Source organism: Centruroides sculpturatus, unplaced genomic scaffold (genome assembly GCF_000671375.1).
Source record: "Centruroides sculpturatus isolate CEXI.00-Female unplaced genomic scaffold, Cexi_2.0 scaffold17, whole genome shotgun sequence".
Classification (NCBI taxonomy): domain Eukaryota; kingdom Metazoa; phylum Arthropoda; class Arachnida; order Scorpiones; family Buthidae; genus Centruroides; species Centruroides sculpturatus.
The window spans coordinates 1,346,775-1,359,052 of record NW_019384462.1 but is presented as its reverse complement, the minus strand read 5'-3'; the positions used below and the strand labels follow the sequence as shown (position 1 = coordinate 1,359,052).

General features: G+C 32.4%; 1 protein-coding gene across 1 annotated transcript in view; it reads left to right on the top strand.

Annotated features, from left to right (window-relative positions):
* LOC111620924 (dynein heavy chain 6, axonemal-like) overlaps positions 1 to 12,278 on the top strand; it is an 81,590-nt gene that overhangs the window by 12,989 nt on the left and 56,323 nt on the right. The window contains exons 6-7 of the mRNA XM_023362952.1: positions 7,318 to 7,508; positions 9,760 to 9,853. Of these exons, the coding sequence (XP_023218720.1) occupies positions 7,318 to 7,508; positions 9,760 to 9,853 (285 nt within the window). The remainder of the gene's footprint in view (positions 1 to 7,317; positions 7,509 to 9,759; positions 9,854 to 12,278) is intronic.

Here is a 12,278-nt window from a genome sequence, read left to right as displayed (position 1 = left end):
TCCAGGTCAGCAATTTTGAAAAGGTGGCAACACTAATAACAAGAAAGAATTATATAAGGGTTATCCAAATGAAAAGTGTAAATGTCAGAACTGGCAAACATTTATTGCAAATCTAAAAGAAATTTCCTTGTTTGTTTAGGCAAAGATCCCAGCATCTTACAAGCAGAGATATCCCACATGTAGAATTCTGGTGGTTGCTGGTAAAAAAATTCTTCAATTCTATCCTTCACCTCACCATCTAACAGTAATCTTTACTCTTGCAAAGCTTTCTTGAGAGGTCTGAAAATGTGAAAGTCACATGACAACAGATCAGGACTATGTGGTAGACATTCTAGTATCTCTAGTGGAATTTTTTGTGACGTGGCAGTGATTTCACTCATATGGGGATGGGCATTGTCGTGAAGCAGGATGACTTTTTTGAGAGGAGTTCTGGGTGTTTAGACTTTATTGTTTTGCACAGCCATGACAGAGTTTCACAATAGCATTCTGAGTTGATTGTTGTGTGTAGTTGCATAAAATGAACCAACGGCAGTAAAAAAAAAAAAGTCAACATCCCTTTTCCAGTACTGGGCATCGTTATGGAGTTATGAGGTGCAGGGAGGATGAGTGTTTCCATTATTTGTTTGTGTTCTTCATTTTGGGAGTGCAATGGTGACACCATGTCTCACTTCCTGCAACAATACAAAAGAGGAACTTTTATTATAGTGCATCAGGTACTGTAGACTCAGTGACATTTTGTGATCTTCGGTGAAATTTTTGGCACCCATTGTGTATAGACTTTTCTGAATTGGAGGTGTTTGTGGATGATTGTTCAAATTTGTGGATGCACTGATTGTGCGAGTTGTAACTTATCTGTCATTTCTGATTATGTTGTCTGCAGCAGAGATTATGGTATGTACCTGACCTGGTCTCGGTTTATCCCGAATTGACTTGGCAAGCTTCTCTGTAAATCTTGCACCACTTATTTACTGTGTAGTGCTCCGTCACTATTTTTGTTTCCCAGCCTTATTTTATATTAGGTACTTTGTAGTCGTTCATATCGGGTTTTCTATCTTTTGTCACGTTACTAGTATATTTGCATTTTTTTTTTGTTTGTCACATGCCACTTTTGGTGGCTGCTGTCTGCTTAATCAGGATTGGTTGTCATGACACCATGTGACTAAGGCTGAAGTCCCAGATGGCTGCAAACATAAAAACACATGTGGGACATGGGCAGTTCACCTTTTCTTTCTGGACTATGCCTGGTTAAGACTCTTGAGCCCCTGACCAAGACAATGAGATGGCAGTAAGAAGGATCGACATCTACAACTGGAAGTTAGGACAACGTAATGGACTTTTCGTTTGGGAAGAGAATCCAGTTGCATCGGGTAACAATTGACCTTCGAGTCTAGACCTTTGTGGACAATGAAAAAGGTTAAGGAAATAACCTGTATCTAAGGTTATTTTGGTGTGTTAATTGTCAAGTATCAATTTGTACCGCAATCCACTAGTAACAACGGACATTGGGTTACGCTAGCAATGATAAGTGTGTATTAATGGAAACCAACATGTGATCATCACTGTAAATATTGTAAATATCTTTTTTGTTAGACTGAGTATCGCTATTTTTCCTAGTAATAAATGTATTAATGTTATGGGATGTTAAGCCCCTAGTGCATATTATGCTAGTGCCAACTTAAGGAAGGTTAGATCTGTGTGCTGTACATTAATTAACTTCTGTATCATAAAGTGGTTGTTCAGAATTACTTATTGTGTGACCTCCTTTTCTTGTGAGGCCCTTAGTATTCTTACACAACACTAACGCTGAATCTCAGTGATCTCCAGACACTACAACTGTTTACTATATATATGCTTTATTCATTTATAGATGTCAGCATTCCTATTCCTTTTAACCACTAAAAACCAAATTTTTTATTGTCTGCTGTTCAATTCTGGACACTTCCATCATAACTAACTTAAAATCATTATGCAATTACTGAAGCTAAAATCTATTCATGCCAATTCTTAATGCAACCCACCAATTGCTACTTTGCACAATGAAATATGAAACATGTTCACTTTTCAATTAGGCTAGTGTTTCTCAACCTCTAACGAATCGTCGCCCACTTCAACATAGTATCGCCCCCCCTTCAATAAAACCGTTACGTAGTATCGCTCCCTTCACTTCAAAATTCCGATGCCCAGGGCCAAGAACTAACGCCAAATTCGTATTGCATTGAATAGACTAGTGACTAGTATAATGTTATTTGTTTAATTATTGTACAATATAACAAATAAAATATCTAATTATTCTTAATAGAATCTTTTACTATATTGCCCAGAAAATTGTTTTTTGCCCCCAAAATATAAATTGTTATATATAAAATATAAATACTATAATATAAAATATAAATACTAATCGCCCCCTCAACATGGAAAAACGCCCACATGGGGGCGATATCGCCCCCGTTGAGAAACACTGAATTAGGCAATCCTTATATGAGCTACTGATTTTGAAAGTGGAGCAAGTCCATGTTATGTTATTGCTAGCTATTTAATGGTTTGCATTTCAATGGGTTTAAAAATATTTGTAAATAGTAATAGACTTATTTTATACTTTTTTGGTCTTATTTCATGTAAATTTAATATGCTATAATGGTTTACTGTGTTAGGTGCAAAAATTATAGTTTTGGTATGCACCAATGGACTTGCCTCATTTTCAAAAGCAATTATTTTTTGAAAATGTTGATTTTCTTTGAATGAAATGCATTTATAATAACAAAAAAATTGAATATTTTATTCATTTATTTATTTTATTTCAACATTCCATATTTTTTTCAAAAAGCTACAATAAAACAAAAAGTAAATTTAATTTTATAGGAAAAAGTGCATAAAATAAGAAAAAATATTCAGTAATAAGTTGCGTGCATATAATTATATTACTTTGTTTAGATGGTGAGATTTTTAAGTATTCATGATGAATGGGTAGTACATAGGTTAATAAATTCATCATATCTTTATATTTTTTTTAGAGGGGACTTGTCCCACTTTCAAAATCAACAGCTCATATATTTATCTCAATGTCAAATGTGGTAGCTGTTATATACATAATTTGAATGTATGTCTCTTTAATCTAAATAAATAAATAAATCCGGTAGACTTCCTCACAGCTGTCAGGTTAGGTACTCCTTTATTTCAATTTACAAATGCATTTCAGGCCTATGCAGTATCTAAGCCCCTCCTCAGTGTAATGCTCAGAAGGCAGAACAGTGCTTTTCAAATTATACTGGTACACTTATATGGTACTCCTAGATATGTTTTTCAATATAAAATCATGAGTTTGTATCGGGTGACAATAGTACAAAGATTCAGTAAAAATTGACGTTAAAATCAGTAGATATACACTTTTTATAAACTCACAGCACTATAGTAACAACATGATATTTTCTGACATATGACTATACCATGCAAGGTATTTTTTATTAAAACATGGTGTATCCTTTAAAAACTATCGGAATTACTGTAATAAAAGTAACAGTTTTACAAATATAAGTAAATAATTTAACAATTATAAAAAAACCATACATACATAATGTTTTAATTTCTATTATTCACAGTATTACATTTGTCACCCACACACAACACAACCATTATACATTCATTGAATGTATACTGGTATAATTTGAAAAGCGCTGTTCTGCCTTCTGAGCATTACAGTGAGGAGGGGCTTAGATACTGCATAGGCTCGAAATGCATTTGTAAATTGAAATAAAGGAGTACCTAACCTGATAGCTGTGAGGAAGTCTACCGGATTTATTTATTTATTCGGATTAAAGAGACATACATTCAAATTACTTATATATTTATTCAATATTTTACAGAATATCTGATTAAATTTTGTAAAAATATAATTGTGACGATGCGCAAAGCTCCCCCTATGCTTTGGCACTATGGGACCGAAAGGTCAACACCACGTTGCGATGACAGGTTTGTCAGGACTGACACCACTGTGTCTTCTGGGTAGACACAGAAACCTAAATGGCCGCAATTTCCATCTTGTACACGCAAGCGATTGCGTTTGTAAGTGTTAGATCCGACACAATAGATGGCACGGATTGAGGAAGTGCACCCAACACAAATTTAACAATTTCCATTTATTAAGCTAATTACACAAAAGATTAATATTAAAGTAAAGGTTGTGTTTACGATTTAACTGATTTAACAAATTCATGTTCTACATTGAGAGAGAGAGAGCTTACATATAAGATTCTATAGATACCTGGTAAGGAATCTGAGACGAATCAAAGGACTGTTGGTGTTCACTTAAATGGAGATCTCTTGGATGGAAGGAGTTCACTTTCAAAGAAGTCAATTTAAAGGAGTTCACTCTAGATGGAGGAGTATCCTGAAGGTATCCAAGCAAGAGGCAACCCAGTGAGGACAAACTTCTGGTGCAAGGATTTCTCTCCCGAAAGATAAACGAATGTGCTCTCCCTGATGAATGAACCCTTGTCATCATCAGTCCTTGTCTTTTATTGGGAGTCCTCCCTCTTTTCACCCTGACCCTTTTTTGGCAATGTTGCAGCACCTATGTCCAATAACAGTTTTTTGTCGCCAAGTTCCTGGTGACACATTCGATGTCTCATCTTGAAAGGGAAGTGACTCCACAGAGGGATAAAACCCTATCTTTTACACTTTTAACAATCATGGGAAAAATTATAGCAAGTTTTAATTAATTTTTCACCCGAAAAAAAATTTTTTTTTCCAAGTCCGATCTCACATAATTATGTGTAATACATTAGTGATGATCAATTAATGTCACTGATACATCATTCACAACATTGAACAAAGAAAGATATCAATCAGCCTAATGTGAAACTAGTTTAATTGTTAACATTTTTTTTTCAAACTGGACACTTCTACACATTTACAGTTATTAATTTTAATAATAATTTTTTTTCATACTTTTCCTGTTAAAATACAGTATTTAAATAAAACTTTTATTACCTTTTCATAAACATATTGAGTCTGTCTCAATTTCATTTCATACTATTCTGTATAGTACTTGAATGAACCCTATTGCAAAAAATTGCATTCATTGTATGTGTACCATGTATTTTGTGAGCCCACAGATTTTTACGGGGCTCTTAAAATCAAAAATTAATGTCAGTTGTTTTCAAAATGTAAACATCTTCATTAGAAAAAACGGAGAGGTAGAAATTAGATCAGAGGTCGCTGGTTGTAGTAACAAGTCAGTGGGAAAGTTGACACATAGCTGTCAAGAATGCACCATCAATGTCAACAAAAGTCGATCACGTGTTAGATTTCCCACTAAAATTATATAAAAGGTGCGAGCCACCAGAAGCTCAGGAGTTCGCACACGGAACTTGTATTCGGTCTTAGTGATTCCCCATCTCCCGCACCTCCATGCAACGGACTTGACCTAGTCCCCGGAGAAGACAACAGTAGAAGACGTCTACAATGCCCAACGCTTCCATAAAGAACTGTCATCACCTTGTATAGGACTCCTCCAACTTTAGAGATAATTATCAGCGGACTGCAACCTCTCTCTCTCTTGTAACAGAAGTAGGCATAGCTGTCATAGAATAGACTAAGCAGTTGTCAATCATAGACTTTATAATCTTACATTAATCACATCTAGCCCATATAACCTAAAGATATATGCATTTAACTCTGTGTAGCCTCCTGTATTTTAGTGTTAGCCATATAATAAATGCTTTGTTATTTTGTTAAACCTGTCTCCTGTCTCTGAAAGGATGCCTGCCGACTTGCTCACCTCCCTCTCTACTCGATAAAAGTCATCCAAACGACAACATGGGCGAGTTTTACCAACTTGACATGTAAGTGGCAATTAGGGAATTGACCCTGTGCCCTTGTAATCTCACAATTTTATGTGAATTTATTATTATTATTTTTGTTTACTTTTATAAGCTGTATTAAACTTTTAGCAGTATTCAGAACAGTACTCTGTATTTCAATATTTTCATTCCATATTGACGACCACTTTACTTATGTGACCAGAAATTGTTTACACCAAAGATAGTGAAATAAATGAGCTTTTACCATATTTAAAATCAAGTTAAGATTTATAAAATTTTATATTTTTCATATTTTATAAATGTTAAATTGTATAGTTTGGTGTTATTATTTACAATAAATAACATAAAAAAAATTCTGTACATAAACTTTATTTATGAAATCAAATGAAAATTAAAATTATTTTTAATTAGATATTCTCTAAAGTGTGGTCTTGTTTCACATGGGTGTTACATGTCATCAAAAAAAAAAAAATTGAAGTATAAATTTGTGCTCCACTCCAAATAAGTTCAGACAATTGCCTAGACATTTTTCTATTAGTTAAAAATGGCTGCATAAATGTTTAAAATGTTTTATTTAACATACTTTTACTATAATAAATTTGGTTGATTCACTAATGTTGGACTAAAGAGCAAAACTTTATTATACTGTATTATACATACCATTTCAGAAAAACATGCAAACCAATATACTCAACAAATGAGTAGCATTTGATAGCCCTCTGTGTTTGAATCAGTCAGATAAGCATCATTTTGTCAACTTGAATTAGTTTCATTAGTACAGTAGAGCGTCGTTTATCCGAAAGTCAGTTATCCGAAAGCATTCCAGTCGGCAAATTTAAATTTTCGCTAGTGCTGTGGCGCTGCAATCTTTGGCTATATCTTGGGCTACTCCAATATTTTTTTGTTGGTGTATGTGTTTTAGCTGGCAGCACTGGCACTATTGTGTGATGTTTTTCTGAGGACTGTCGTGTTGAATCAAACGTTTTTGATAGTAGATCAACTTCTAAAGTATATTTTTTTTGTTTTTATATTTTTCAATATATTTATTTTGTTTGTACAAAATAAAAAAATAATTTTTAACGATACAATAGCCACGATTATTATTTTAAAAAATTTTCGTTAGGCTTAACATTGACGAAAATTCAACGCGAAGCGATACGCAACAGAGAAAAATTTCAACACGGGACAGGTTAATATGTTTTTTTCGTACATAATCGGTTATCCGAAAAATAAGTTATCCGAACAACCCCATTTCTCAATTAATTCGGATAAACGAAGCTCTACTGTATTAAATAAGAATGGATTAACCTAACCATTTGCCCTCCACCGTTTCGGTGGAGGGCAAATGGTTAGGTTAATCCATTCTTATTTATCCATTCATAGCCAAGAATCCACATATATCAATCTCATGTAAAACAAGACCTTACTGTAATATTAACTATGTATATAATTAATTGTTGTTTTATAGTTTTATCATGTTAATCATTGATTTTTTCAGATTATACCGGCCATTACTGAATTCATTATTCATCACATGGGTCCTCTATTTATTGAAAATCCGCCAATCAATCTGCAAACATTATTTCAAGATATGTCTAAAATCACGCCATTAATATTTATTTTGAGTTCCGGATCAGATCCCATGAGTGCATTTCTTAAGTTTGCTTCCAAAAAAGACTACTTGGACAGGTATATCTTTACAAATATTATTTTTATATATTAATAACACAAAACTTATTTTGAAAGAAATGCTCTGTACTTAAATCTAAAAATTTTTTAAAGTTATCAACAAAAAAAAACTGTTTTTATTTTCCTGTATTTTAATTTATATAAATTGATTTATGAGTATAAATCTTGATTTTAAATAATAATAACAACTTTCCCGTGGTTACCACCTCATCATGGTGGGAGAGCCCAGTAATTTTACTGATCCATAGAGCAATGCAGGCTGGAGCACAAGCTCCTGGTAGGGACATCCATGCCAATAAGGTCTTTGGGAAGAAATGAAACTAAGAGTGACCACACCGTTATGTGGAGATATTTATCGTGGTAGTAACCAGGTCTAAATGTGATACCGGCTCGGATGTCGCCCAAGTTAACAAGGTCAGTGTTCATGGGTTAGGCAGAGGCTCATGTTCAAAAAATAAGCCACAGTCTCCCTTGGTTACCAGTGGCAGAAGCAGCACCGGCCCAAGCATGGCTACTGCAATGCCCTCAACAGATGTGAGGAATCAACCTAGCCTTGATGTTTCTGTGGCAATGCATCCACAGAACACAGAGGCTGGAAAACCACGCCAATGGATGAAATGGACAATAGAAATAAACAAGTTTATCATCCGTACTTACTACACCATCACAAGACTCGAAACAAACATGACAGCATATAGACAACTACACCATAGATTCACACAACAATATCCTCACCTCACTGTCATTGAACAAAGTGTTATCAATCAAAAAAGAACAATTATACACAACAACTTTATCCCACAAATGAAGATCATGTAACCTGTCAGGATAATCCAGCAACAAGCATTGATAATAGCACACATACAACAACCACCACTAATGATACTACAGACACTTCCTCATCAATCACTGATAACATAGACATAGATTTAGTTAATACGCTCTTACTTATATTTCAGGAAACACTCACTAAATATACAGGCATAGATCCCACACAAAGACTACAAATACCAAAAACCAGCATGTCAAAGGTAGTAGGAAAAACACTAAATTATGTAAACACTCACTTACTACCAAACTATATTCATTCAATTTCTACACTCTCAGACATTCATACATTAGTTTATGCTGGGGCAGTAACAGTAGTAACACACCATGGACTGAAAATACAATCGCAGACAAACACACACAAAACACAATTCTATCATAAGCCTGCCTGGCAGTGAAGAATAGAAACACAAATAAATGACATTAGACAGCAATTAGGCAGGCTGACACAATACACTAAAAACAACATAACACCCAATTTAAAGAAACAACTCAAAAACATTTTCAAGAAAATCAAAACACACACAAAATATGAACATCATCACAACACACACATTACAGAATACATTGATACACTAAAACAAAAACTCACAGCCAAAGCACGTAGACTCAAACGATACAAAACATATACACTACAAAAACAACAAAATAAGTTATTTACAAACAATGAAAAAACTTTTACAGATAAATTAGTATCATAATGTGAGGAATTTAATAGTCATTATTGACTCACCAAATTAATGTGTGTAACTATTTATTCACTCATGTATAAAGTGAAGTCAAAAGAGCTGAGATAATAGAAATCAAAGTGAATACATTAGTGACTATTGAGCTAGTAAATAATATTAAGAGAACAGTTTGAACTCGAGAACCAAAGATAGCTAACTACCACCAAACTGAACTATTAACAAAACTATCTTCCAGTTGTTGAGTAAACTTGTGAGGAAAAGTCAAATATTTTATTTTATATTCCCATTTTTTTTGCCTTGTACAAGTTTGATGGTCAAGCAAGTCTTGTTTCTCAAAGCTCTGCTCTGAGAAACGTGACTTCTATCTGTTTTTGTGTGTGATTTCTGTGAATGGCAAATCATGACAAAAAGAATGGCAATTAAGAATATAGAATCAATCAAAAAAAATAAAAGAAACAATATTTTTATACTATTGTTTTTAATTTTTTCATGCTTCAAAAATCTGACTTCGCTTGGAATTGATGGAGTCATGAATTGATACAAACATTACATTGTGATATCATAATTTTCTTCAAATTTGCTATCTTCCTCTGATTCAGTTTTTATAAATTTTCAGCATAAAAAAGACCTTATGTTGTTATCTGTGCCAAACTTTTTCGTTAGTTTATTTATGTCATATACTCGTACACAGAAAAGACCAATTCTTAAACAATGTTTTTGTTTATTGCTTTTAGAATATATACGGTATCCTTAGGCCAAAGACAAGGTCCTGTTGCAGAAAATATTATTAACAATGCAAAAAAGAATGGAAATTGGGTGTTTTTACAAGTAAGAATAATACGAATTTATAATTTTAAAATAGTTCATCAATGTATAAAATTCAATAATAATTAAATAAAATATAATTTAAATATAATAGTTATAATAATAATTATTATTATTACAGTAGAGCATTGATTATCTGACTCAATTGGGGACTGAGGCTGGTCGGATAACTGAAAAATTCTGTTAATCGAAAAGAATGAAAAAAATACATTATTAGTATAGTATATTAGCATATTAGTATATCCCATGTAATTAGTATATTAGTATATCGCTATTAACATACTTCACGTTGAATTTTCATCGATGTTAAGCCTAACAAAATTTTTTAAAAAATAATAATCGTAGCTATTGTATCGTTAAAAAATATTTTTAAATTATTTTATTGCTCACAAAACAACCACTCGTAATTATAAAATTAAATCTTGTTTAAATACTGGCCTCCCTTTCATGGTCAAGCCAGTGTTGTCAGCTAAAACACGCAAAAATTTAGCAAAAACAATATTAAAGTAGCCAAGACATAGCCAAATATTGTAGTGCCACATCACTAGTGGACACTTGAAATTTGCCGACTAGAACAGTCGATTAACCGATGTGACGGTTAATCGGGGGTCGGATAATCGATGCTCTACTGTATTATTATTATTATTCATGTTGGTTTCATGTTATTATTCATGTTATTCAGTGATAAATCAATTATTATACATGTTCATATTATGATTAAGTATAATTATAAATTTTACCATAAAAATTAAAAAATAAAATTATGGTTTTGATTAATACTAATTTTGCTTATAAGACTGCATATATATTGTGATTATACAACTATATGTAATTATGCTAATTATTATCCAAAAACATTGTAACATAAATTAAAACATTGGAAAAACCATCCAAGTTTTGCATTTGACGATTACGTTTTATCAATGCATGCACCTCATGTTGCACAACACACATCCGACCAATACTCAAAATTTTCCTATACTCCCTATGGTATATCCATCATCATTCCTCCCACAGCAGTCACAATTCTAAGGCTCCTGCAAATGAATTGTTTTTGCACAATGAAGAGTGATTCCAACTTGGGCAAACTGCAGAACTTAAAACACTTTCTCTACTGCAGGGTCATCATTTTCATTTATGGCATTTTCTTGATGTAGTATATATTAAGACGTTTGAATGCAGATGGGAGAAAGCGCAGATGGCTACTCTATCGATTTATGTACATCACATTCTTCATGGATAATAATTACTATAATTACAATAATTTAAAACAGTAGTATTAATTTTGGAAGATCCTATACTAGAACACAGATGATGAACTTATGATATATGCATTTCAGATGGGATTTTAAATGAATTAATCCATAGTCTGATAAAGAGCAAAAATGTACTACACTGATTATTTTATGATTAAAGTTGTATGTAGTTAGTTTGTCTACATAAGATGCTTATTCTAAATATGGTAAATACTATTTGCTAATAAATTTCCATTAAAATTCAATGGGAAATTTCCAAAAAATTCAATTTGTCAAATGCATATTTTTATTTGCATTTGAAGAATGCAAATAAAAATATGGTTTACATTTATATTTTGTCTTTACTTTTCTATATCTTTTACCTTTCTCCTCATCTCTTCCTTTTAATTCCTGTTTAATGAATATAACTATTAATATTACAAATATTTATTTATTTATTTATTTAGACATACTAGGCAGAGCCCATGATGCGGGGTATACAATAATTCGTTACGTGTACATTACAAAAAAATATCATAATCCATCCATTATTACAGAGAAAATTAACATATACATAAATCAAAACAAAAATTATACAAGTATTATTATAAACATCAAAAAACATCAAAAATAAATATCTGAAAGCCAAATATCCAAATATAAACATATAACATAATAACAAAATTCATCATGGGGAGAACTATCCAACCAAAAACATCATTATATAAAGAAAAAAAACATTAATTACACCCACCTATAAAAGAAAAAGGATTCAATTATCTTATCCAAAATGTGGATAGTCTCCCAACACTTCTTAGCCACAAGCACACTTTTAAGGAAAAAACAAATGCCACCTTTCGGCAAAAACGAATACTCCAATATGCAAAATAAACAACGATGTACGTCACTCCGTACAAGGGATCACTAAAACAAAATAAAAAATCAACAAAGATTACCTAAAAATAATTTAATTTTTTGAACAAAATTAATTAAATCGAAATTACTTATATTAGTAATAAGTTCCAAAAAATTCTCCAACGGAATAATAGAAGTTCCAAACACACTTTCCCGAATTTTTTCTAACTTAGAGCATTTAGCAATCACGTGAAAAGCATCCAATAGCTGATCATCCTTACAATACATGCAAATTTCTCTGCGATAATTCTATAAAAGAAAAAGGATTCAATTATCTT